The 27,939-nt window shown below is 40.3% G+C and overlaps 2 protein-coding genes across 3 annotated transcripts; both read left to right on the top strand.

Moving 5' to 3' along the window:
- The first annotated feature begins 13,267 nt into the window (after nt 1-13,267).
- On the top strand, nt 13,268-16,489 carry MYF6 (myogenic factor 6). 2 transcript variants are annotated; one of them, XR_005010523.1, is made up of 3 exons: nt 13,268-13,878; nt 13,967-14,285; nt 14,598-15,271. XR_005010523.1 is itself a non-coding variant. In XM_036761973.1 (3 exons), the coding sequence occupies exons 1-3, from the start codon at nt 13,282-13,284 to the stop codon at nt 14,717-14,719; spliced, it is 810 nt and encodes a 269-aa protein (XP_036617868.1). In that variant the 5' UTR covers nt 13,268-13,281; the 3' UTR covers nt 14,720-16,489. The 2 variants fall into 2 exon arrangements, 1 of the variants encoding a protein (XP_036617868.1); XM_036761973.1 differs by having other exon boundaries at nt 14,195-14,285; nt 14,598-16,489.
- A 7,697-nt stretch (nt 16,490-24,186) lies between these two features.
- On the top strand, nt 24,187-26,688 carry MYF5 (myogenic factor 5). The gene is made up of 3 exons (XM_036758518.1): nt 24,187-24,687; nt 25,848-25,923; nt 26,495-26,688. Exons 1-3 carry the CDS (start codon nt 24,187-24,189, stop codon nt 26,686-26,688), a joined length of 771 nt encoding a protein of 256 aa, XP_036614413.1.
- The last annotated feature ends 1,251 nt before the right edge of the window (nt 26,689-27,939 follow it).

Genomic DNA, 27,939 nt, shown 5'->3' with positions numbered 1-27,939 from the left:
CCACTCTGTCTCTCACTATTTTTCTATTTCTGTCTCTCTGTCCCTCTCCCTTTCTCTATCCTTCTCTCTCTACTCTTCTCCATTCCTCTTCCCTTCCTCTCCCTGTCTACTTCTATCTCTCTCTCATCTTTGTACACCTATATATCACCTAGCATGGTTCCTTACATACTTCATAAATGCCTAGTGAATAAAACAAATGTTTCCACTGGCCAGCGTAAAGAAGTCCAAATGCCAAACACTTACTGGCTGGCTTGGGAAAAGGCAAATTTGAACAATACCATAGGAAAAGAAACCCCTTCCATTATTCTCTGATTTTTTTAAAAGAATTAGTGTTTAAGTTTTACATGTCTGTGTTGGAATCTAGTGATGTTTATACTCTGTATTTGACAATCAGTCAATAAATATTTATTAAGTACCTAGTATGTGCCAGAAGGGATGGCTGAGTGGTGCAGTGGATAGAGAGCTGGGCCTGGAGTCTGGAAGACCTGAGTTCAAATCCAGCCCCTGACATTTAATAGCTGTGTGACCCTGGGCAAGTCACTTAACTGTTTGCCTCAGTTCCTCATTTGTAAAATGAGCTGGAGAAGGAAATGGCAAACCACTCCAGTATTTTTGCTAAGAAAACCCCAACTGAGGTCATGAAGAGTTAGATGGGATCAGGAAGAGTTGAAACCACTTGAAAATGACTGGCAGGTGGTAGATAGATAAGGTGATGTAGGAAGAGACATACATTTCCATATATGACCAATATGTCCATTTATTTTGCTTGACTATATTCATTTGTTTCAAGGGAAGGCATCTTTTTTATTTTTTCTCCTGTGGAGGGTGACTTGCAAGGGGGAGTTACTGAGTAGTGGCAGAATGAAAAAAGACAGATCAAAAGGAAGAAAGAAAGAGAATGAAAGAAAGAAGGAAAGAAGGAAAAAAAGAAAGAAAAAAAAGAAAGAGAAAGAAGAAGGAAAAAGAAAAAAGAGGGAGGAAAGAAAGAAAGAAGGAAAGGAGAGAGGGAGGAATGAAAGAAAGGATATGAAATGAAAGAAAAAACATGAATGAAATATTTTTTAAAAACACAAGAGTGAGTTTCAGCAGAGCGAATTTCAGAAGAGGATATAGATAAGCAAAGCAGTTTTGTTACTAACATTTTCAAAATAATATACACTTTAAAAATATATGATAAAAGTACACAGTCTAATACACAATTCTTTTATGGCTTTCCTCTGGATATTAAAATATTCTTATTTGTTGATGTTAGCTAAGTTTTAATTTAAAAAAATTAAACATAAGTGGGCCAAGGAAAAAAGGTTGAATATGTGTGAGAAGACATGAGTCAGGAGTAAAAAATGAAAAAAAGGAAAAGACTTATAAACTACAGAGATGTTTAACGCCTGTTTTTCATTTTTTTTTCAAGAAGAGGTGGAAGGTTGTGGACATGGAAAGTATTGAGTATCACTAACACTAGGAAATTAAATTTTGGTTTATGATGATTGTGAGGTCCAGACCCATGATTTTATCAGTGTAGGGAACTCCAATTGTACAACCCTCTTCCTCCAGTGCAGCTTAGCACCTCTTCTGTACTTCATCTTCCTGGAGAGGGTCTTGGAACATAGAGTTGGAAGTGACTTGCCAGTGGTCACAGGGCCAGTATGCTTCCAAGGCTGAATTTGAACCTAGGGCCTCCTGATGCCAACGTCTGCCTTCTGTCCACTCTGCCAATATGTTTCTCAAGAAATTACAAATTTAGACTTTTTTGAGGTAACCAGGGTTAAGTGGCTTGTCCAGGGTCATACAGCTAGTATATGAGGCCACATTTGAACTCAGGTCCTCCTGATTCCAGGACCAGGGCCATATCTCCTGTGCCACCTAGCTGTCCCAAATTAAGACATTTCTTAGCTTGAATGGAATAATAAAAATCATGTCCTTCCCTGGCTCCCAACACATAACTGACAACCAAGATAAAAGCTAAGAATGATTGTATTTCTATCCCACTTCCAACATATGTAGTGTAGGTAAATTATCCATAACATAATCATCTCCAGTTGCTGTCTAGTTTCCAGCAGAGAAAGATTTGTGTTATCTTCATGTCACCTACCCCTACTGGGACCTAATGTGAAGAAGAAAGTGTCTGTTCCTTTCAGCCACAGTGGAATTCATGTTTTCTATGTCTGAGTGGCTGCCCCATAGAATAAGTGTGTTTATGCAGGGGTGACTATTTGTCATCTCTGAGCTTGACATGGGCATTAAAGGAGCAACCATTTAGGACTATACGTCATAACCAATCATTTGGAAGATGGGTGGTAATGAAATACTTGGTTAACCATTCTGAACTGGAGACATTTGTTGAACTAGGTAGGTGGTAACTGATTCTAGACAACTTTCAACCCTTTGGCATTAATCTGAGCATCAAAACCTTTGGCAAAAGATGTTGAAAAACACCATTAACAAAAAACATCATATGATGTTTAGGGTCTAGGGTGGGTTTTTGTTTGCTTTTTGTTTGCTGTGTGCATATGTGTATCTTTATACGTAGTATGAATGAAAAATAAAGCAAGGGGTAGGAATGGAAGAAGGTAAAATTGGACTAAAGCTATGGTCATATTTAACAAAGTTATAAACAAAAATAAAATAAAAGTGAATTTCTTTCTACAAAGTCTGTTATCACAGATTTTCCCATATCTATAAATCAATGGCAATGTGATTTTGAAAAGTCATGATCATTTCTTTAATGCTTCTTAAATATTACTGACAACTATGCACAAATATGTATATATATATATATATATACATATATATGTAAATACACACAATCCTACTGACGTGTTGTGGTTTTTTTATAATTATGGAAACTAGTCTGCATGCTTTCCTGCTTAAACATATCATTTACTGTGAAAGGCACGAGATTCGTAAGCAGTCAAACATATTCAAGATTTAGAACGTAAATAAGTTTTCTCTTTCTGAATCATAGCTGGTTTGCTCTATATAATATTATTTATGAATGCTCATAAGTTTCTACTATGTTTTTCCAGGTGAAAAAATACAGTTTTCTGGGAATATCCTGCTAACCTGAAGTGTCTCTTCCTTATTCTTAAATCCAGAAATGATCTTATTTGGAATGTATGAAAAATGGTATTTTCCACTATTTTAGAGATTTTTACTAGGATTTTTTTTCATTTAATTGACTAACACACACACACACACACACACACACACACACACACACACACACACCCTACCTGAATCAGTTTTGTTAATTTTGGGAATGAGTGTTAGGAGAATGAGCCTCTCTGAGCTCCTTTTCCAGAGTTTATACTAAGAAAAAAATGAGAACTGTTCATTCTCTTGCTGTTCCTCGCTCATGACATCCCAACATCCATTTCTTCGTTTTGCACAGGCTCTTCTCCACACCTGGAAGACGCTCTCTTCTTGTATCCACACCCTAGAGTCCCTTATTTCCTTCAAAGTTCAATTGTTGCCTCTTAGATATTGTCTCCAGTTTATAGTTGCATCCAAAAATGTCTTTATACTTGTTTTGTATGTATTTTATATGCATTTATATACATACATGTTGCATCTTTTGATAAACTGTAAGCTCCCTGAGTGCAGGCACTGTTTTGCTTTTCCCTTTGTTTTGATTGTTGACATCATAAATATTGTTTCAATGGTTCTCCTTATTTCACTCTATATCAATTCATCTATATTCCCATGCTTCTCTAAATTCCTCATAATTGTTGTTTCTTGTCAACTCAATAATATTCCATGACATCCATATACCAGTTTGTTAATCATTGGACAGCCATTTTTCTCCATTTTTTTTTTGCTAACACAAAAGGTGCTGCTGAGGATAATTTAGAATAAAAAGAGCCTTTCTATTGGGGTATTTGCATAGCAGTGGGATCAGTGGATCAAAGCAGAGGTATGCTGGCAAACAATGGACAACTGGCTCTCTGGAAAAAATGCAATACAATACACTAAACATTGATTAAGTGTCTACTGTTGTGAATGGTATGTCTACTCTGTTCCACTGATTTACCCTTCTATTTCTTAGACAGTATTAGACATGGTTCTGATAATCTCTAAACAAGTTTTGGTATGTGATTGTGATGGAATACTACTGTGCTAGAAGAAATGATGAGCTCAATGATCTTAGAAACACATGGAAAGACAAGCACAAAATAATGAAGAGCAAAATGAACAGAACCAAGAGAATGTGGTATATAGTAACAGTAATGTTGTTTAAAGAACAACTGTGAGCAACTCAGTCATTTTGAGAATTTTTTTATTTTGACTATTATAAGTACCCAAATTAACTACAAAGGACCTATGAAGGAAGATGCTATCTGCATCCACATAAAGAATTGATAAATAAATGTATAGTATGGTTTTACATATATACATATGTGCGTCTAATGGTAGCTATCTCTAGGGTAAGGAGGGGGGAGGAAGGGAAAAAAGTTACATGATAATTTATTATATATCTTTTTAAAAAGCAAGTTGTACATAATAGATGTACAGTTTCACGTGCCATCCTCTTTTTTCTATTATAAATTGTTGTGTTAGTGTTTGTTATATTTCTTAAATTCAGAATAAAAAAAAAACATTTTTTAAGAATATCTACTGTGCACCAGGCATTGTGCTGAGTCCTGGCGATACAAATAGGACAAAGAAAGACAGATCCTGTCCTTAGGGAGCTTACAATCTAATAGGAGTAGGCCATATACAAAAGGAAGCTGAAAAGGGGTCGGGGGCAGGGCAGGGCTGCCAGAGGGTACCCAGCTTAGGGACATGATGATAGTAGAGTCAAAACCAAAGAGAACAGCTAATGTGAAAAGAAGATTTGGCTGGGAAGTGAGCTCTTTATAAAAGGAGACTTGGGGAGGAGGTTTTTGCTCTGCCTTCCAATCAGAGGGGCAGATGCAAATAAGAATATTGATGAAGTAAAAGTACCAAAGCTGAAATTGATGAGCCTCCAGGTGATGAGCTTTGGGAAGGGGGTGGAGTCAAACTAAGCAGAGTTGGTGTGGACTGGATGCAGGATACACCTTTAAGTTTCACCTAAATTATTAACACTTTCTCCATCACTTCCTTAAGTCAAGACAATCAACAAAATCAAGCCCTGCTTTTTAGCATTTGCCAATTTCTCAGGTGTAAATGCTCACATTGAAAATTTAACAATCAGCTCTGGAGAGCAGGTATGAGCTGTTTTAAGCACACCACTGGATCAAAAGGTAAGAACAGCGTGGTGACTATACTAACGTAATTTTGAATTGTTTTCTAAGACAAAGTCTTCTGTTTTATAAATAAATAAACTAAGCCCCAACGAATTTAAGTGACTTTCCTAATTTCAAAGAACTAACAAGTAGTAGAACTAAGATTCGAACTCAGGAATGTTATAAAAGAAATAATCCAAAGAAATCAACAGTTTGGCGGAGCCAAGATGGTGGCTGGAAAGCAGGGACTTGCCTAAAGCTATCCCCCAGGACCCTCCAAACACTTATAAATATGGCTCTGAACAAATTGTAGAACTGCAGAACCCACAAAATAGCAGAGGGAAACAGGGCTCCAGCCCAGAACAGCCTGGATGGTCGCTGGGTGAGGTCTATTGCACAGAGCTAGGAGCCAAGTAGAGCAGAGCCCAGTGTGAGCCGCGCCTGTACCAACCAGATCAGGAGCTAGGCAGAACAGGCCTAGTGCCCTGAGTCAGCGAGCTGTGTCAATTACCAGACTTCTCAACCCACAAACAGCAAAGACAACAGAGAAGGTTAGTGGGAAAAGCTGTGGGGACAGAATGAAGGAGTTTGCGGTTTGGCCACTGCCCCGGGGGCAGCAGAGGTGGTGCAGCTACAGAACTACAGCTGCAGTTGCTTCTGGTCCCAGGTCCACCTGGTGGGAGGAATTAAGTGGCTGATCAGAGCAGGAGTACAGAGCCTGCTTGAGATCTCAGTCATGGTCCCAGTTGGTGGTTCTTGGGGGAGGAGGTGTGTTTGCTGTGTAGAAGGAGCTCTGAAAACAATAGTGAAGCCCCTCAAGCTTGGGAAAAAGTACTCTCTACTCTACAAGCAGTCATACCCCAATGAAAAATCCAACGGTAAAGTAGTTGGCTGGGAGCATGGCCAGGCAGAGAAAACAGACTCAGATTCAGACTCAGACTTTGGAATCTTTCTTTGGTAACAAAGAAGATCAAAACATATAGCCAGAAGAAGTCACCAAAGTCAAAGAGCCTACATCAAAAGCCTCCAAGAAAAACTTGAACTGGTCTCAGGCCATGGAAGGCCTCAAAAAGGATTTGGAAAAGCAAGTTAGAGAAGTAGAGGAAAAATTGGGAAGAGAAATGAGAAGAATGCAAGAAAACCATGAAAAACAAGTCAATGACTTGCTAAAGCAGACCCAAAACAATACTGAAGAAAACAACACCTTAAAAAATAGACTAACTCAAATGGCAAAAGAGCTCCAAAAAGCCAATGAGGAGAAGAATGCCTTGAAAGGCAGAATTAGCCAAATGGAAAAGGAGTTTCAAAAGACCACTGAAGAAAATACTACCTTACAAATTAGACTGGAGCAAGTGGAAGCTAGTGACTTTATGAGAAATCAAGATATTATAAGACAGAACCAAAGGAATGAAAAAGTGGAAGACAATATGAAATATCTCATTGGAAAAACCACTGACCTGGAAAATAGATCCAGGAGAGATAATTTAAAAATTATTGGACTACCTGAAAGCCATGATCAAAAAAGAGCCTAGATATCATCTTTCAAGAAATTATAAAGGAAAACTGCCCTGATATTCTAGAGCCAGAGAGTAAAATAGAAATTGAAAGAATCCACCAATCACATCCTTAAATAGATCCCAAAAAGAAAATTCCTAGGAATATTGTCGCCAAATTCCAGAGCTCCCAGATCAAGGAGAAAATACTGCAAGCAGCCAGAAAGAAACAATTTGAGTATTGTGGAAGCACAATCAGGATAACATAAGATCTAGCAGCTTCTACATTAAGGGATTGAAGGGCTTGGAATATGATATTCTGGAGGTCAATGGAGCTAGGATTAAAACCAAGAATCACCTACCCAGAAAAACTGAGTATCATGCTCCAAGGCAAAATATGGATTTTCCATAAAATAGAGGACTTTCAAACTTTCTCAATGAAAAGACCAGAGCTGAATAGAAAATCTGACTTTCCAACACAAGAATCAAGAGAAGCACAAATAGGTAAACAAGAAAGAGAAACCATAAGGGACTTACTAAACTTGAACTGTTTTGTTTACATTCCTACTTGGAAAGATGATATGTATAATTCATGAGACCTCAGTATTAGGGTAGCTGAAGGGAATATATATATATATACACACACACATATGTATGTATGTATGTATGTATGTATGTATGTATGTATACACACACACACATATATGTATATATGTGTGTGTGTGTGTGTGTATATATATATATATATATATATATATATATATATATATATATATATCATGTAAAAGTGGCAGGAAAAAACTGTTCTGTTGGGAGGGAAGAGGGGGCAGGTGAGGGAGAATGAGTGAATCTTGCTCTCATCAGATTTGACCTGAGGAAGGAATAACATACATACTCAATTGGGTATCTTATCCCACAGTAAAGGAGGAGGAAAGAGATAAAAAATGGGGGGCAATAGAAAGGAGGGCAGATAGGGGGAGGAGGTAATCAAAAGCAAACACTTTTGAAAAGGGACAGGGTCAAGGGAGAAAATTGAATAAAGGGGGATAGGATAGGAAGGAGCAAAATATAGGTAGTCTTTCAGAACATGAGTATTGTGGAAGGGTTATGCATAATGATAACACATGTGGCCTGTGCTGAATTGTTTGCCTTCTTAGGGAGAGTGGGTGGGGAGGGAAGAAGGGAGAGGATTTAGAAATCAAAGTTTTAAAAGCAGATGTTCAAAAAAAGTTTTTGCATGCAACTAGGAAATAAGATACACAGGCAATGGGGCATAAAATGTATCTTACCCTACATGAAAGTAAGGGAAAAGGGGATGGGGGTCAGTGGTGTGACTGAAGGGAGGGCTGACTGGGGAATGGGGCAACCAGAATACATGCCATGTTGGAGTGGGGGGAGGGTCGAAATGGGGAGAAAATTCGTAATTCAAACTCTCGTGAAAATCAATGCTGAAAACTAAATATATTAAATTGAATAAATAAATATAAAGAAAAAAGAATAAAAAAATCGTCTCTATCTCATGCTTATTCATAACTTCTCTTATCTATAAGTCTGATAGGCAATATGTTCAATATTCTTCTAATATTCTTATAATATCTCTTTATATATCTAGGTCATGTATCCATTCTGACCTTATCTTGGTAAATAGTGTAAGATACTCATGTATATCCAGTTTCTGTTAGATTCTTATCCCAAAAGCTTAAATCTTTACATTTGTCAAGCACAAGGTCACTGTATCATTTACTACTGTGAATTATATACCTACTCTGTTTTACTAATGCACCATGCTATATCTTTGCTAATACCAGATAGTTTTGATAATTACTACATTTTAATATAGTTTAAGATCTGGTACTGTTAAACCTCCTTCCTTTATATTTTTTCATTAATTCCTTTATATTCTTGACCATTTGTTCTTCCAAATGAATTTTTTTTTCTAACTCAGTAAAATATTTTTTGGCAATGTAATTGGGATGGCTTTGAATAAATAGATTAATTTAGGTAGAATTGTCCTTTTTATCACACTGGCTCTGTCTATCCATGGAAATCTCTTTCTGTTAATTGTTGAATGATCCACAAGTGTCTCATTTCATTCCAACACTAAAGCTTGACTACCAATGGACTGGCCTGAGTCTAGTCTTCCCCTTATTCAAACAAAAACTCCTGCTTAATATTCAGGGAAAGGTACACCCTGGCAGGGATTTGGGGCCTGTTAAAAGCTAGCACTGGTTTGAGTCTTCTTGCATCTGGAATTTCCTCTCTATCCCTTAAGCTTCGGGATTCTTCAGCCTGAAAACATAAACCCTATTAATATTTACCATAGATCAAAATATTCTCTCCTCACCTCCTAATCACTAGGTCAGCTTCAATAACTTCTTTCTTAATTTCTTTTAAATAGTAATCCTTTAATATTTGAAGAACTTTTTCAAAGAGAATTCACAGAGAACTGGAAAAGACTTCAGTATCTTTTAATATGACCATTTAATATGCTAGTTACCAAGTCCAAGACATTCATTTGACATACAGTCACTTTTCTACTGGGTAGCTGAAGTTGATGTCAAAGGGTAGGTACCCTTCCTCCCAAACAACTACTAGAAATTCATAGTCCCCAATCTCTTTTTAGCAGTATTTCACCGACTTTGACTCACAGTTTGATGCTTACTTGCATACCAAATAGATCTTGGATCTCATGGCTGGAGATATTTCCCATACTTCAGTGCAAAGAGCACTGAATTTGGACCAAGATCATCTGGATTCAAATCCTGCCTACTTTGCTTCCTGTGTAACTTTGGGAAAGTCATTTTATCTGTTTGGGGCTGTTTCCTCATCTAGATGACCTCTTAGGTTCCTTTTATTTATGATACATTCATGCCTTCTAATTCCATGTAAGTCCTGTCCATGTCTTGGCTTGGTGAATAGAGCTTTGGCTTTGGAGTCAGGAAGATCTGAGTTCAAATCTTGCTATGGAAACCTAGGTAGGTTACTTCACCTTTCTCAGCCTCAGTAAAATGAGGCAGTTGGATTAGCAGGCCTCTAAGGTTCCTTCTACCTCTTATTCTATGATCCTTGATCTTCACAGAAATGCTCCAAAGCAACCCACACAATTTTCTGGGTTCTTCCTCTAGATTTCTTGACATTATGAGGGTCCCATAAGAACATATGAATTTTTCACATGCTATCTCTCACTAGTGAGTCATGACTGACCCTTTTTGAAAAATTAAAGTGGTTGGTCACCAAAAGGGCAATGGAGAAGTGCTTGGGATCATGGGTAGGCTATAGTATATTACCTACGAAAAATTTCATAGAAGAGACAGCATAAAATATACCAACAAGATATACGATTGGCAGAAGAGTTACTCAGCCCCCTCTTTGGCGTATGTTGCTTGTGACTCAAGTAGCCTCTCCCTTGGACTTTCTGTAAGGTGGGGGAGGGGAGATATCTCTCTTCCCTTCCCTCCCTGGCAACAATATTGACTGAATGAATATGACTTCAATAACATGTGCCTATGAGAAGTTAGGAAGTACAGGTCAGAGGAAAAAATGAAATCTATTCACTAGTCCAAATTAGACTCTTTACTTCCTGGGAGCCTATAATGGGAATAATTGTTTCTGAGATATGCACACACATATGCATACACACATATTTATATATGCATACACATATGTATATATGTCTAACACATGTGTATATGTACACATATGTACATTCTTGAAATGTATAAAATATATGGATTTTAAAAGAAAATTTAAGTGTATAGACTGGTAGAAATTAACATTTTAAAAATCAAACTTACTAAAATTATGAGCCCAAGAGAAATTCACACACACACACAGATCCTTGAAGTTAATCGCTATTTAGGCATTCACTCTTCCCTCCTTACATCATGCTCACTGGATGCTTTGACAGGTGTGCCATTCCATAGTCTTCATTCTTGGATAGGAAATAAAGTCATAGAGAGGTCAAATGACTTATGCCAGAAATAGTCTCTATATGGTATGGTTAAGATTGGAAGAAGTCTCTGTGGCTATATCTTGTCTCTGTATCTTCGAGCATCAGGTCTCTAGCCTGACTGTCACCCCTTAAATGTGGAAAGGAAAATATAAAAACAAGCTCCTTCCAAACATCTAGGGAATGATGAAGTGAGAAGCCAGATTATAATAGACTGAGGAATGGGTGATATGAAAGTAGAGTCCCTTAGAGTTGAAAACTTTTTCAAGGAGTCTGGGTGAGAAAGGTAAGAGAGATGTAGGACCATAGACTAAGAGCACAATCTGTTGTCATTCAGTTGTATCTGACTCTTCCTGACCCTATTTGGTGTTTTCTTAGCAGAGATACTGTTTTCCATTTCCTTCTGTAGCTCATTTTACAGATGAGGAAACTGAGACAAACAGGGTTAAGTGACTTGCCCAGGGTCACTCTGCTAGTAAGTGTCTGAGGCCCGATTTGAATTCATGAAGATGAGTATTCCTGACTCCAGGCCTGGCATTGTATCTACTGTGCCATCTAGCTGCCCAAGAGGATAATAAGGACTAGTAAAGGTGTTTTTTTAAGGATGGGGGAAACTAGGATGTGTTGAATGCTTGGAATATCTTCTCTGGGGAGTGAGTTAAAGGATCAATCAAGGAGAAATAAAAGGATTGCCTTGCTGCAGTGAAAGACCAGTTTGGGCTGGATAACATGAATTCGAAATATAATCAGTCATCATAGCTGTGGGATTTCTGCTAGCTTCCTTCAGTAGTCAGGTAACAAGTGGCAGGGCTGTCTTTCCTACTCTCCCCCCTTCCTGTTTCCTATCCCTCTACTTCCCTACTCCCACTTATGATTAAGTTAATATCACTGGCTTATGATTAGATTGTTACCTTTCTCTTCAGATTGGTATGAAAAAAACATCTTGAGAGCCCAGAACACACAGAACATACATGTATAAAAGGCTTGGGCAGAAAATGAATTGAGGTAGGAATCCTCTAGCTGTTGAATAATAGGCTTGAGAGAGGGAATCGAAACCTACATAGTATGATCATCAAATCTGAAAAGGACTGAAAGCTGAGAGGGATAAGAAACGCAGTGTTTGCAGAGTAGGTCTGGAGAGCCAGACTTTAGAGTCAGAAAATCTAAAACTGAGTCCTAACTCAGAGTAAGACAAACCCTCTGGATGTCTTAGTTTCTTCATCTGTAAAATGGAGACAATGATGACAGCACCTACCTCACAGGGTTATGGGGAGGATCAAATGAGTCAGCATATGTAAAGCTCTTTGCAGATCCCAAAGTACTCTCTAAACACTGGCTCTTAGCTATGATCACCAAGGAGCTCAACCTGCTAGACCCTTGTGCCAAATTGAATGCACTGAACTAGAATAGGAATAAATGTTCATTTCTGTGCCTGGGTTCCAAAAATCAGCTTCACAAATTGTGGATGTTGGACATGTGGTTAGACAAATCACAAGGGTTTTAGTGGACTACAAGCTCAGTATACGTCATATGGTCTTACACATACATATATGCGTGTGCATGTACACATATGTATGTACATATACATGTACATACATACACACATATACATACACACATATATACACACAAACTTGCTTATTGTCTGGTTTAATTGAAGAGGGGGGAGAGAGAAAAAAAATAAAAAGTGCACAGCAGAGAACAAAAGAAAACCTAGAAGGAAGCACAGAAAATCTGGGTAGCATTGAAAACAATGTGTAGTATTTATTACATAGGTTTTCCTGAAATGGAAATTTATTCTTTTATATTGAATGTTCTGTTGTATACATGGAAAAATTCTTTTTTCATTTTGTATTTAAGTTTAAAATGAATAATTTTTTAAAAACAGATTGATGTCTACCCCGCTCACCAGCTTATAACCTTAGTTTACCTCTCTAATGGTTTTGTTTCATGGGAATGGCATCTGCTTAAAGAAAAAGATAGAAACCCCTTGGGTCAGTTTATATCTACGGGACTAGAATGAACACATTTACGTTAAGCAGGTGGAAGTCTGCTCACCAATTTATAAACTTGAGACAGCTCTCTAATATTTTAGAATAGATCCACAGGACTAGTATCTTCTTAAGGAGGAAGGAGAAATAGGAGTCCGAAGCCTTCTGAATATATTAAGCCGGTCTATTTGGAGGGATGGCTACTGCCTTTGAAATCTTTCCGAATAGGTTTATATTTAGAATCCAGGGGCGGCAATGGGGGGAGGGCATTGGTGGCCGGCCTAAACCCTGGCTGCTCTCCCCTTGCCCTCTAAGCGAGTTGGCCCAATGGCACATCCGAGAGCTTGCTCTGGGCTGTTTGAGTCGGGTTACTTAGTGGCTCTGAGCGTTTTGACCTTTTCCCCACCCTGCACACAATCGGATGTCTCTTGGTTCTGGGAGTGGGTAGTAACCTGAGTTGTCTTTCTAAGGAGATGATGTTCTAGGGACAGCTTTGGGGGTGGGGGGGGGAGGACGGGGGAGGGATGGAGAGTAGCTGCGATCACATTGGGAGGGTTAGGCTTCGCGACAGCTAAAAGTTGGATTGAGTTTCAGCCTCGGCTATATATAAAGCAGGGGGCAACTTATGTCACCGCACTAATTAGATGCCATCTGGGTGGTTCCTCCCGGGGTTGGGAACCCATCACCCAGCTCCCGAAGAGCCAGAGGCCAAAGAGGAGAGCATAATGATGGACCTTTTCGAAACGGGCTCCTATTTCTTCTACCTGGACGGGGAGAATGGAGCCCTGCAGCAGCTGGAGATGGCCGAGGGCTCCCCTCTGTACCCAGGCAGCGACGGCACCCTGTCCCCCTGCCAGGACCAAATACCCCCCGAAGCCGGGAGCGACAGCAGCGGCGAAGAGCACGTTCTGGCTCCCCCGGGCCTGCAGCCCCCTCACTGCCCGGGCCAGTGTCTCATCTGGGCCTGTAAGACGTGCAAGAGGAAATCGGCCCCGACGGACCGGCGCAAGGCCGCCACACTGCGAGAGAGGCGACGCCTGAAGAAGATCAACGAGGCCTTCGAGGCCCTTAAGCGCAGGACAGTAGCTAACCCCAACCAGAGGCTGCCCAAGGTGGAGATACTGCGGAGCGCCATCACTTATATCGAGCGGCTGCAGGACCTTCTGCACCGTCTGGATCAGCAGGAGAAGATGCAGGAGCTGGGGGCAGACCCCTTCAGCTACAGCCCTAAGCAAGCAAATGTAAGGGCACCCGGAGGCCTCGGCTCCGGCCTTCCTAGCGCAAAAAAAGGCAGCTGCTTAGGCTCTTTCTCCTCTTTCCTCCCCGCAGCCCCTACCCCGTCCTTCTCCCTCCCGTCGCCCTTCCTACTTAAGAAGTCCTGTAAAGCGCAGCTGGAGTTCTTGGCCAGTTAAGTGGACTAGAGAAACCCTAATCCCATCACTGCATCACCCCAGCCCCCACCCCTAGCCAGAGAAACAAACCTCCCCCCGCTCCCCCTCTCATGCTGATCCCTGCTTCTTAACCTAGCCTCAGTGATCTTTCTTGTGTTTGCTCCAGCTCCCTAGTTCCGATTTCCTGAGCACCTGCAGCTCTGAATGGGAAAATGTTTCTGATCATTCCAGGGCCCTAGCCTTAAGTCCCAGAGAAGGTAAAGTACACGAAAATAATATTGCCTCCCCCCCCCCAAAAAAAAATTCCAGAGAGTTTGGACACTTTAATTAAAACGTGTGTGTAAGGGGGTGGAGTGATGGGAAGCTCTTTTGGGGGTAGGAAAGGGACAATAGGAGACTGAAGATGTGAAAACAGTATGACAGGGAGAAATGTGTCTTCTCCCTCAGTATCCCCAGCTTGGAATTCTTATAAGTAGCTAATACAGTTTGCAAAACCCATGGACTTTCGTTTTCGGTGGATTTGGATTGTCTCTTCTCTTTTAACACTGCCTCTGCCTCCTTCCCTACAGTCGGAGGGCCCGTAATCGAGTCATCTGCCTCCAGTAGCCTCCGGTGTCTTTCTTCCATCGTGGATAGTATTTCCTCGGAAGACCCTAAACTTATCAGCGTGGAGGAGGTGGTGGAGAAATAAAGAGCCACTTTGCTGGTTCTGGAGGGATCTTCGCTTCTGCTGGAAGATTATTCCCTGCTCCACCCCCACCCCAACCCCATTCCTAACCTTTAGATTAGGTTACATTGCATTAATATTTAGGAAACCATGCCCAGGATCTTCTGAAAGGTGGAAACAAAGTGATACCTACTCAGAAAAAAAAAATCCCCCAAACAGTCCTGTACATTCAGACGGAAAACCCTCTGTCTTTGGTCTCCTGAATCTCCCTGCCATAGATCATCTTTTCACCTTTTCTTTTTTGATTTTAATTTATTAGATTGACTTTTATCATGATTATGCTTGTTGTACCCCGCTCCAGAGAAGTTCATTCCTGTCTGAAACCAAGTGGGAAAATTGTGGTTTAACGTTAGTTTTATTTAATGTGTATTCCGTGTTGTTGTTTTTTGTAAATACTTTTAGTACTTTCTCTTTTTTATGTAAATGCAAGAAATGTATTTAAGATGGAGAGTGCAGTACTGTATATAAGTGGTTCAAGGATGCTAGCATTGTACAAATAAAAGGCCTTTCTATATTCTCCAAGCTTGTCGGTGACAGACAATTATAAAGGGTCTTTCAATTCTATTTAACAGATACTCAGGTTCAAAAGTTTTCCTCTAAGTTGTACTTATGGGCAAATATAGAATAGAGAGAGGAGAGTTTATTTTTCTGATTCAGAAAATGGCCTTTCCACTCAATAATTTTACTTCAGAAAAAAGGTGTTAGGTGGTAAGTGTGTGGAGGGAGTTCAGGGTGAAGAGTTGGTCTAGCTGGATAGCCAGGTAGTTTTCTGAGAATTTGTCTGGGTCATCTGGATACCTGCCTCTCTCCTTTCCATTTATTCCTTTTGTTTGCATGCCTAGGGGTCCATTCTTCTTCTATCCTCCAAATCAAAAGGGTAAATGTTTTGTATCTCACCCCACCCTCTTTCACCTCTTACCATACTTTTTCTACCTGAGGGAAACTGGGCTTGCTAGGGAATGGATAAAAACAGATGCACACACATCTGCACACTGTCCCTGACTGGGGCAGGAAGGGCAGGAAGAATGTTGCATTTTCTTTGTGTCTTTAGCTCAGTGCTTGCTACATAATAATCAATAAATAAATGGTAGCTTGATGGAATGTTTGAGAAATTAAGAGGAGTCTGGGAGCATTACCTGATCCCAGAAGCTCTTGGACTAACAACCAAAGCTGCACCTCCCTCAATCAGGACTACTCCGAAGATTAGGAGAGCTAAGTGAAGACCCAGCATTTCTTGAACTAGACCAGACATTAGAAGGCTTGAGTGACTCCAAGGCCTAGTTAGCTTGGGTTTGTTTTTCCAGTAAGTAGGATAAAAGGAGAGGAATTTTGGTGTTGGAGCTGGGGGAAGGGAGGCCTCTTTGATGGGAGTATCCTCTGCCCCAGAGGAGGAAAGGGTTAAACGATTGAAAGCTAAGAGGAATACAACAACAACACATGAAGCCTCTTACCAGGCCCAATGGGAGGCTAGAAACCCCAGGAGTTGTTCCCAAGGAGGTTTTCTTTACAACGTGTGCCAGCTTTGTTTATACTGTAATCTCAGGAAGGGGTGACCACCTAGAAACTGCACCATGAAGGGGATTGGGGGTTAGGGGGTTGTGTCATGGTGTCTTTTTGCAGTCTTGTTAAGAAGAAGTCTCTTTAGACCTCTTCTTTTCTTATAAGAACTCCCCCTCTCCTATGCCTCATCATTACCGAAAACCACTAGATCATAAATAAATCTTCCTTTGTCTCTATCTCTGCTCCCAGCTTCCCCCAACCCCAAGAGGTTTGTCATGTGTATTGTATGTGGGGGTGAGGAGGTTGGGTTATTAAAACACATGTCCCCAGAGAGCAGCCTGAGTAAGGAGCATAGATTTTGTGCTAGAAAGGACCTCAAAGGTCATTGCAAACTCCTCAGTTTGAAGATGAGAAAACCTATGCCCAGGGACTTTAAGCAACTTCACCACACAGGTAGTAAGCATCTGACGTGGTTTGAACCCAAGGTTATGACTCCCAAGCCTGTACCATGCCCTCTTAGTAGACAATAAACACCTCAGCTCCATGCTTTCCCAAATTTGGGGGTTAAAGTCCTAACATCTCACTCTTCTCTAAATTCTATATCCATCGGCTTAGTGCCATCCATCATCACCCTTGACTCATTTTAACAGAGAATGTGTTGAGTCATACTCATTTAAAGAAAGAACATTTTACATCACTTCTCCAAAAGTTTCTACATCTCTCAATCCAAGGCCCTTTCCATCATACCAGGCTCACAAATAAAGTTAGAAGACATTCTTTCAGAGCTACACTTGCATCACCTCCCCCTCCACCACCACCCCATAAAGAAAAACTCAAATGACAGCTCTGGGTACTAGCTTTTTTTTTAAATTCTGCTGAGGTTTGTTTCCATAAGATGTTTTATCTGAGTGTCAAGTTTGTGACTTGCAAAATAGAGCAGAAAATAACCTAAAGCTGAGAAAGATTCCACCTCTATTGCCTCCAATCAGAAAGGAGTGTAATATGCAGCAGATGTGTGTATACTTTGTCTGTGCATACTATGTGTTTTTTCTATAAGTGGGATGTATGTATGTATGTATGTGCACATGCATGTTTAGGATGAACTGTCTTTTAGCAAAAGAACCCATTTCCTGAATTTAATGAATTTATAAATTAATAATAATTAGTAAATAATATTTATAACTTCAGTATGTGTGTATTAGATTCATGCTTTGGTCAGGCTACTAAGCCTATGTCTCAGTAGGGTTGCTAGTTAAATTCATGGGCTCAACTTGGCATTGGATTTTATTCCATCTTCACATACCAAATTTATCCAGTCTCCAGCAGCAGGGTAACCTGAGAAATTGTTTGGAGGAAAGCTTGCCTATAGAAGTTCTTCATTAAATAAAGCAAATATTCCCCAAATGCTCCCTATGACCTCCAATCCTGTAGCTGACATGTAAGGCTTTCCAATGCAAACCCTCAGTGTGTTTGCAATTAAAATGTTTTTGTTTGATATTAATAATGATAATCTTTACCAAGTCTGAAGCCAAAGCAAACAGGTCTCTGGGAACTCCAATCAGGAGGTAATAACTCAGGATAGATAAGCGGTTTGTGATTTAATTGTAACCTAACCTCTTTTCCAAAGGCAGACTAGTTCCAAAGTTATCAAGTTTAGAATAGGATCAGGACTTTTTTTTTATCCAAGGATATTACCAGGAAATAGAGAGTCCCTTTAAAATTACTGTTTCCTAAACTGCTAGCTCTACTCAACTCACCTTAACCGTAAGACTTCAAACCTGAACACTCTGAGCATCTGCTGAGATTCCAGGTTGTTCCTGGCCCTATACATAAGGTCATCAATTTAAAGCTGGAAGGGACACTAGAGGTCACCTCAGGCAACTCTCTCAATTTATAAATGAGGTAACTGAGGTTTGAAGTGAGCTGATTTGCTTAAAGGTAATCAAATAGAAAGTAGCAGCAGCACGATTCAAACCCAGGTTCTCCAATCTCAGATTCTCCAAGGTACCTCAATGATTGGGAGGGCAAGAGTGAGTTTGGAGGAGGGTAGGAGTGAGAAATACACATCTCCCTCTAGAATGCTGGACTTTGAAAAATATCTTCTGTCTTTATTAATGCAATCTTAGTGTTAGAATTTACCTATCTCTATGAAGAGTCCTCTGCCAACAGCATTTCACCCCTTTTCCTAAAAGTCTAAAGTAGAAGAGGGGCAGAGAAGATCAAGACATTTTTGTTTTAAGTTACTGTAGTAGCATTTCTTTAATTTAATTTGTTGGTAGGTAATATGGTATATTCCCAAAGACCCAGGCTATTAAAAAGCATGTCTTGCTATTCTGTACCACCACTTCATTCCCTGGTCTTACACAAGCCTTTTAACTCACAGGAAATACACGTACACACACACAAACACACACATATACACACATATATGTATGTATATGTATATACATATATATATATGTATATACACACACACACACACACACACACACACACAGAGACAGACAGAGAAAGAAAGAGGGGTGGGATGAGAAAAAGAGAGAGACAAACACAGAGAGACAGGGAGACAGAGAGAGACAGAGACAGAGAGAGAGCTATCTAGTCAGCCACTTTTCACCCTAAAAAGGTAGTTCAGGCTCTTAGAGAAATCTGCCTGCTGGCTTTCAGACTCAGCAACCAAGACTGAGTAGCTGAGCCATGTGCTACAACAAGCTGTGGCTGTAGGGACCATCCTTCTCCCTGGTCTCAAGTCCGCATCCCTTTGATCTCTCCTGGGAGTCCCAGTATCCAAGCAGAGGCCAATGTCTTCTTCAGCTGTCTTCCCCACAAATTCTTCCAGCAGCTCTGTCAGGTACTAATGTGTTTACTTAGGTGTGCCTCATTCCCAGAGCTGAAAGTAGCCAAAAGTTTAGCACATTACAAATATCCCTTTTAATAAGAATGAAAGTGATTAAGAATTCCCCTTCCCTAAAAATGATTAATAATCCTACTTTACCTTTGTCTTTGAGAAGGCTTTGAACCAGAAGACAGAGTAGAAGCCCTTGAAATTGCCTGATATTTGACTTCTTAAGAAAAATTTTGGCGACTTCTCAGAGGTCTGGAATTCTGGTGAACATCACCTCCCCAAACTCATTTATGTACATTGCCCATACGTCTACAGTGAGAGGTCCATAAATCCATGTTGTTTTAACTGTAATAATCTCTATTAGTAAAAGTTGTGAGGGTGATTTAAAAGTGTCCTTAAAAATCAAGGAGCCTCTTAGAATGACTCATTTTTATTTGCAGAGCCTTACCTCCCTGACACAAATTACTAGAATGGTACAGAAAGCAAATTACTTTTTTTTTTTAAAGCAGTGCAAGCAACCTTCATTTATGAAAAACAACACCAACAAAAAATAAAAAATTGTCAGAACAATTCAAAGTATGCTTGTGTCATATGCTGTGGTGGTTCTGTATTTCTTAGATTAGATTACATTTGATAAAGCATTTATTAAGTGCTTAATGTGTGAAAGGCACTACTCTTTCCCTTGTCAAAAATAAGGAATTGTGATCTAGTTGAGTTTTTTTCTGCAGATATAGGGCACATATTTTGCAGAAATCCAGAATTGGGCTATCTATCTATCTATCTACAAACACATATACCTATATAACACGTATATGCATAAATATGTATATATTTGTTTTCATATGTGTATACATACACACCTACATATTCATTGATATTGATATTTTTTTCTACATAGTTTTTGTTTCCAAATATATCCTTCCTTCTTCCCTCCCCTAGAGAGCCATCACTGTTAATAAAGAATTAAAAAGCCAGGAAGATAAAAACAATCACTTTAGCAAAAACTAACCGGCATTTTAGCATTCCTTGACCCTACTCCCTGACTTCTGCAAAGGCAGACGAAGGAGGAGAGGTGCATTGGGACATTTTTTCTAATTGTACTTCTACACCCTGGAAGTGGTCTGTGATCCTTAGAAGAGAATTCAGCCAGTCAGAAAAATTCTGGAAGGTAGAGTTTGTTTTCTTTGACGCAAATGATAAACTCTCTCAGAAGGGGCAGGGATCAAGGCTGGAAATCAATTCAATCCTACCCCATTTCAATTCAGCAAGTATTTGATTGAACTTCATTCTATGCGAGGCCCAGATTATAAAACAGAATGTAATACGTCCCCCAAGTTCTCTGAAAAGCTCTTTTACCCACCCCATATTCTCTACTTCTCCTACTTTTGGGTCTTCCCTAAAGAAAGAGCAGGCAAACCCCTCTAGAGTCCCAGAGCCTTTGAAACGCTGGCGTCTTTCGTTCTTTGAAGATTTCCTTCTATTCCCTGATCTCTTTCTCTCCTCGCTTCTGAGTACAGTTTAAAAGTTGTGTCTAGCTCGTTCTGGTGTCCTGGCTTCCTATTTTCAGCACTTCAATCCCCAGAGCCCAGAGGTTTCGGTCTCGCCCCTCGCAAGACCCATTAAGCAACCCGGGGCTCTGAGGTTTTGGGTACTTCTTACTCGCCTTCTGCACATTGCAAATGTGTTTTGAGATCACTTTACCAAAGAGAACTGTAACCTCGGAGGGCTTCTCCTAATGACAGAGCCTCGTGAGTGACAGCATCCTTCCCGGCACAACACGGGCAGATGGAGAAGGGGGGAGAAGTAAAAGGTTGTGCCGTCTGCAGTAGCCCGTCTGGGGTAGGGTACAAGGAGCTAGGGGAGGAAGACCAAAGATACGTCGCCCATGGCCAAGGACCCTCACCCGGGCAGGACTGCAGGAATGTGATGAAAAGTTTCGGCCTAAAAGGGAGCGAAAGAATACCCAAGGCTTAAGAAAGAAGTTGGATTTTGGCCTGCCAGTACAAGTACCTGATGGAAAGGAATCCGGGGAAAGGCGGATCAGAAGCGTCCCAGCCACTAACCACTTCTCTTCTAGCCCCACCCCCCACCCCAGCTACAACATTAAAGATCAAGTTTGTTTGTGACCGGAACACAAACCTGTAAACAGCTTTATTTTAGCACTTGTCCAGTGTACGGCAGGCAATGTCTCTGGATCCAACATCCCGTAAAGGTAGTCAGATTACTGCTGACCAAAAACCGCTGCTCCTTGGCAAATACCCCAACCCATTTAAAGTCAAGAAGCATTTGTTAAGCACCTACTATTTGCATTAAAGGCTGTGTGACAGGAACTAGAGAGCTGACCTTGGAGCCTGCAAGGTTTGGATTCAAGTCCCATCTTAACACCTACCGACTTTCAAGCCTGGACAAGTTATTTAACCCCTCATTGATCTAGGCAACTCCCAAGACTATAGGTATAAAACCTGTGTGATATACAGCTTGTATGTGATAGGTCTTAATCCGGGGTTCCCTGTTGTTGTTTTTAAGTAACTATTTCAAATCCCAAACAAAATCTTCAGTACCAGCTAAAATCCCAACTTCTACAGAAAGTCATTACTCTCTTTTAATACCAATTGTTCACCTTTGTGATTTTCTTTAATTTATCATATCTGTATTTTCTTTGTACATAATTGTTCATGTGTTATATCCCCAATTAGACTGTGAGTTCTTTGAGAGCAGGGGCTGATTTTTTTTTTTGCTTTTCTTTTTATCTCTAGCATAGAGCACATAGTGAACAATCAATAAACACTTGTTAATTTTACTTGAAAATGTTTCCTTTGTAAACCTATATATTCTATTGTATTCACTTAAAAATGTTCTAAGAAAGGATCCATAGACTTCCCAGTCTGCCAAAGGGGCAGAAACACACACACACACAAATAAAAATCCCTGAAGAGAGTTCTATCAGTGAAATCATAGGTTCAGTCTCTTATCCTATTATATGACTAAAACATCATGCTGGAGTGTGGGGGGGAGTGTCTAAAAGACAAAGGGGAAACTCCTTCTGAGATGGGGAACAGTAGGGAGTTGAATACTGTACTTCAAAGATGACAGAGGCCATTTTAATGTTTCCAGCTATTGGCCAAGGATTGCTACCATTCAAAGTCTTGATTTTTTTTTCTCCCTGTAACTTTATTCCTTTATCAGGTTTATGCTCTTAATACAGGATTCATTTCAAAGGCTCTAGTTCTGTTTATAGCCCTAAATAAACTGCAGATGTACTCCCAACTGGCCTGGCAATTAAGGAACCCTTTGGGGTGAGCACTGTAGGCTTGTGCAAAATTTTTAAGAGAAAATCTTTCCCTAGGAAGGGTGGAACATTTAGGACTTAAGGCAGCAAAGACCTCTGTATTGCCATTCTCACTCATCTGTAGCATTCCCCTCATCCCCAAAATAGTGAACCCTGCCTCAGTGAACCCTGATGAAAACAGTACCTTTCTGGCCATTACTGACACAAGATCTCCAAGCTAAGACCACTTAAGGAAGAGGGGTTGTAGAAAGTAAACAAATGAAATCAAAACAAAACAAACCCCCATCCCAAGGCCCCCAGACAAAAAGCATTAGGGAAGCTATAACACTTACTGGACAGGCTGGTAGAATGGTTTAAAGCAAGGCCTCTTCCTCTAGGAGCCGGTATGTAGTCCTAGCAGACTAGAATCTAGCAACTAGATAACGACATATGGGCATGTGCTGTGAGTAACCCATTTTCTTAAAATTAAAAACACACAAACACAAGTTATCTGAATGTGGTCAAAGGGCTGGTTCTTGGGGCTCTGGCAAGCGTCTGTTAATGGTTTCATTACCACTTTAATTACCATCCCCTTCCTCCACCCCCCACCACCACCTCCCCACCCAGGGTTACAATGATCTAGGTTCAAGCTTTCTGGAAGGCTTTTGTCACCGGTTTGTGTGAAGTTACTTAGGGATTGGGGGGTTAGAAATTTTACACTAGCAGGAGGGATTGTGGCTCTGGCAGCTGGGACGCATCTGTAACGGTGTAAGTTTGCTTGAAAGCAGAAAATGAGCAAACCCCAAGTCTTGCTTCTCTGTTATGTCTGTGGAAAGACGAGGGTCAGAGCTAGAGACCAAGAAAAGTTAGACGGATTAACTTAGAATGTAATTTTCTCTTTCTTTCTTTCTCTTTATGTCTTCTATTCTATCTGGGGTTTGTTGAGGTCCTTTCATTTCAAAGGCTAAAGACATTTTTGATTCAAGTCCTAACTCATTTACTTGGTTATTTTCCTCTTCACTGTCTCTTTTAAGATGAGCAGTGATAGGCATTTAAGAAAGGCCTGATCTGTTAAAAAATCTCTTTTAAAGCAGCTACTTTAAAAATGACCTTATCCAAGTCCTACTCAGAAGAATTTTCAACCTAGCCCATCAAAAGATGAGTCCAATGCATTTTCAAGTTTATGAAACTCATGTATTCTACCCACTTGTCTGAAGAGTCACTGGTGTAAAGTTATTGGAAAGGAGAAATAATTGATTAAACAATAGGATCTTCTCCCCATCCTTAGAACTTCTGATTTTTCGGTGTCACTTCAAGAGACTGTTTGTCCCAAGTCTAGTTTGTTTCAAAGGGGAAAACATTGAAGAAAGGAGGAAATTTCATAAAGTTTAATTTTGGTTATTGCTAGGATCACATTTAGAAATAATCTCCTGGTTTGGTTAAATTGGGAGTGAAAGTGAGAGGGGAAGGAGGAGGGGGTGGGTGGGTGGGGAAGCCAGCCCCCATTAAAAAGAAATGCAGTAAAATCATTAACTAGTCAAAAGGAGCCGTAAACAGCAAATTGTCTCCTGGGGAAAGGAGGTTTGCCCAGACAGCCCCCAGTAGGGGTAGTGGTGGGATATGCTAATAATGAGTAGCCACTGTGGACCAGCCTCCCGCTCCATGAATATATAAAGAGGCCATGCCTCTGAGTTAAGGACACTAGCCTCTCCCCTAATTGCTGAGGAAATTGACCAAGTGGAACGCCAGGGTAACTTTCACTGGAGTCTCCCTCTTTGCGGTCCAGGTGCAACATCCCTCCCTCTCTCCTCTGACAGAATGGAAATGATGGAGAGCTGCCAGTTCTCCCCATCCGAATTCTTCTACGACAGCTCCTGCATCCCTTCTCCAGATGGGGACTTCGGGGACGAGTTTGAGCCCAGAATGACCTCTTTCGGAGCCCACAAAACAGATCTCCAAGGCTCAGACGAAGAGGAGCATGTGCGAGCCCCGACGGGTCATCACCAAGCTGGCCACTGCCTCATGTGGGCTTGTAAAGCCTGCAAGAGGAAGTCCACCACCATGGACAGGCGGAAGGCGGCCACCATGCGGGAAAGGCGGAGGCTGAAGAAGGTGAACCAGGCTTTTGAGACGCTTAAGAGGTGTACTACGGCCAATCCTAACCAGAGACTCCCCAAAGTGGAGATCCTCAGGAATGCCATCAGATACATTGAGAGCCTCCAAGAACTGCTGAGGGAACAGGTTGAAAATTACTACACTCTGCCGGGACAGAGCTGCTCTGAACCCACCAGCCCCACCTCCAACTGCTCCGATGGGATGGTAAGAAGTTAAGACATAGATGATTGTCTTCCTTTATTATTACTGTTCAAAATAAATGAAAAAATGCTAGAAGTGTTAGGTGGCTTGATTTTTTTTTAAGCTCAAGGCTATCTGGGGTGACTTTTAATATTGTAAAATGCTGAATGGACACAGATTTATAAAGATTACATGGTCCTGTTTTAGGAAAGCATCCAGCCTGGTGTAGACTACTAGGCTGACACTAAGGAAACCTGGTTCCTAGATGTCGCTCATCTCTATGTGACCTTAAGCTCTATGGCCCCAATATTTGCTCATCCGCAAAATGAAGAGAGTTGACGATGATCTCTAAGGGTCCTTCCAACTCTGACCCTGGAATATGCAACTGTCATGTAATTGACACAACACTGTATTTCTAAGGCAGTGGAGGGCACTTCATTCAGCAAGGTGTTGCCTGCTAAGGTTGCTGCCAGGGAGAAAGATCACAAAGTGGTCTTTAGGAGGAAGCAATGAAAAGTCTTCTCCATTATGGTCCATTTCCAAAAATGTAATTTAAGTTTGCCACACACAGAGAACTAAGGGGCAATCTCTGAAGCCTACATCGCTGGTGTTTTTAATAACTTAATGAAGAAATGGAAAAAAAGAACACTTGCTCAAGCCATAACCCCTCCCCTGAGGAAGCCTGGCTCTGAGAAGTTGTTGATGCATTCTTTTCTGAGAGCGTTTGCTTCATCTGTGCCAGGTTTTAATGTGTTATTGCCCTGGGAAAGTGTTCTCTTACTGAATTAGGGTAGCTTCCTCCTACTTCCATCTATTCTTCATGGATAAACCAATGAATATTGCAATCTCATCTTATCTCATGTCGTCTCATTTCACCTCTTCTCATCTCATTTCTAATCTCTTTCTGGCTCAATGTCTCTGACTGTCTCTGTATCTCTCTGCCTCTCTCTCCTCCCCTTTCTTTTTTCTTTCTTCTTTCTCTTTTCCTTTTCTTTCTCTTCTCTTTTGTTGTTCTCCTCCTCCACCTCCATGTCCTAGCAATTTCACTAGGGCTCTCCATTTCAAAAATAAAATTGAAGTAAGGAGTTTGGAAGAGAATGCAGAAGTTATTTGACCACTTGTTCAGAGTCCCAGGTTGTCAGACACTAAAACCTACTTTCTCTCTTGTATTTTGTTTTCTTTAGGCTGAATGCAACAGCCCCGTGTGGTCCAGAAGAAACAGCAGTTTTGACAGTGTCTACTGCCCTGATACGACAAATGGTAAGTGCTAATGGTCATAGATGAGCTTCAGACCTAGTCAACTGAACAGCTCACTCTAGACGAAGGTTTCTTAATCTTCACTGGATCCTTTGGCAGTCTGCTGAAGCCTATGGATCTCTTCTCAGTAGAATGTTTTCCATTACATAAAATAAAATACACAAGATGGCAAAGAAAACCAAATACATCATAATGCTGTTTAAACAACCCTGCTCTAAGCAAACCAAAGCTTTTTCAGGTGTGACTTATTTTAGTTTTTTTATTAGGAAAGTGATGAGTTGGTGATACTTTGAACTAAAAACAAGCAAACAAACAAGCAAACAAACAAAATCTCAACTCAACAGCAACAAAAACCCTTTTCCCAGTCTGTAGCCTCTACCCTCATCCTCAGCCATCAAAGGCATGTACTTTAGCCTGAGTCACCAAGATATTTGCTTCCAATTTCTGCTTCTCTTTTTCTATGGCCACCTGACTTTTGAGTGTGGGAGGAAGAGATCAAGAAACAGGGGGAGGGCAGAGTAGCAAATCTTTCTACCCATGTCTAATTCATAATGTGTTTTTCTCCCATCCTCAGTTTCCTCCACCAACAAAAATTCCACATTATCCAGTTTGGACTGCTTATCCAGCATAGTGGATCGGATCTCATCCTCTGACCAACCTGTGTTGACTCTGCAGGACCCTGTTTCTCTCTCTCCAATTGCCAGCACTGACTCTCAGCCAGAAACACCAGGGGCCCCTAATTCCAGGCTCATCTATCATGTGCTATGAACTCTGAGACTTGAGATTAATTCCACCCACTGATTTTACCTCCAAGTACAGAATTAACAGGAAAGCCTGTTAGACCATGAAGCAGGAGGCCGTGCAAAGTTACAAGCTAAGACATTCTGTATATAAATATTTCATGTTAGTTGTATATTTGTGAATACTATTTTGCCACTTTATAAGAAAATGTATTTAACTAAAAGTCACCATCATATGAATGCTTTGTTTTTACTTTTGATATATATTTTAATATTATTATTCATGGCAGAAGGTTGTTGGGAGAGGTAACTTGCAGAAGTTTTTAAGTTATATTTTCATAGATGTTGCTTATCAAAAAAACATTCTTTTATGGTTATTAGAACAGCATTTTATACTTTAAAAGATGGGTGGGATCAGTTACAGGAGACTTTAACCATAGTTCAATTTTGCTTGCTCCTAAAGTCAGTTTTATTAAATAAAAAGAAAAAATACTGCCTAACAGTATATATTTTACTCTTTTTATATGCAAAATGCATCTTTCTAATGTAAGGATAAATCAGTATTTTGTGGATATTTTCAAGATATGAGAAACTTTGGAAGTGCCACTATAAATAAAAATGTCTACTCACAGAAATATGTTGGTCTGATTCTTTGAAAGAACATGACAATTTTCAGAGAAATTAGCAAGAAATTGTACAAAGTCCTTAACACTATGCTTACACAATACCAATACATTGGAATATTAGACTAACCAAGCTATTTGGCATCTTGAGGACTCTTTCTAAGTTCTATTTACTTCCCAGTGTTAAATGCCAATGTGAAACCAATTAGGTCTTTCATTGCTAAAGGATACCCTTTCTCTAACTTGACATTTCATATGTAAGGGTAATTACGCCATGGAAATGGAGATCTGCAGGTGATTTCACAGTAATGGTATCTAAATGGACATGCAGAATTTATAGAATTCTGATGTTTGCAAAAGGTTGTTAAAACATAAATTAGATGTTTTTGCAAGAGATACGTGTCAGTGAAGGACCTGGAGATGGTGTCATATGATGATAGATTATTTGAAGGGATTGGCAATGTTTGACCTGAGGAAGAGGAGATTTATCAGGACATATTAGCTATCATTGAGGGATTGAGGCATGGGAAAAGTCCTCAGTGGGCTTTGTTTGGCAACAGAGCTAGGCAGAACTGAGGAAGGGTTAGGAGTAATGTGTGGAAGTTACAAAGAAATAGACTTAGGCTTGAGGTAAGGAAAAACTTCCTAGCAATCAG

This window comes from Trichosurus vulpecula, chromosome 5 (genome assembly GCF_011100635.1).
Source record: "Trichosurus vulpecula isolate mTriVul1 chromosome 5, mTriVul1.pri, whole genome shotgun sequence".
Classification (NCBI taxonomy): Eukaryota; Metazoa; Chordata; class Mammalia; order Diprotodontia; family Phalangeridae; genus Trichosurus; species Trichosurus vulpecula.
This window is presented reverse-complemented; position numbering and strand designations above follow the sequence as displayed.

What these genes read in the sequence shown, in the direction of transcription:
- MYF6 (XM_036761973.1), top strand. Translation starts at nt 13,282, where the DNA reads ATGCCATCTGGGTGGTTCCTCCCGGGGTTGGGAACCCATCACCCAGCT. An exon ending in ACAGCCCTAAGCAAGCAAAT is followed by an intron (nt 13,879 to 14,194) that starts GTAAGGGCACCC and finishes TGTTTGCTCCAG; the next exon opens with CTCCCTAGTTCCGATTTCCT. An exon ending in AGCCTTAAGTCCCAGAGAAG is followed by an intron (nt 14,286 to 14,597) that starts GTAAAGTACACG and finishes CCTTCCCTACAG; the next exon opens with TCGGAGGGCCCGTAATCGAG.
- MYF5 (XM_036758518.1), top strand. Translation starts at nt 24,187, where the DNA reads ATGGAAATGATGGAGAGCTGCCAGTTCTCCCCATCCGAATTCTTCTAC. An exon ending in CCAACTGCTCCGATGGGATG is followed by an intron (nt 24,688 to 25,847) that starts GTAAGAAGTTAA and finishes TGTTTTCTTTAG; the next exon opens with GCTGAATGCAACAGCCCCGT. An exon ending in CTGCCCTGATACGACAAATG is followed by an intron (nt 25,924 to 26,494) that starts GTAAGTGCTAAT and finishes TCCCATCCTCAG; the next exon opens with TTTCCTCCACCAACAAAAAT.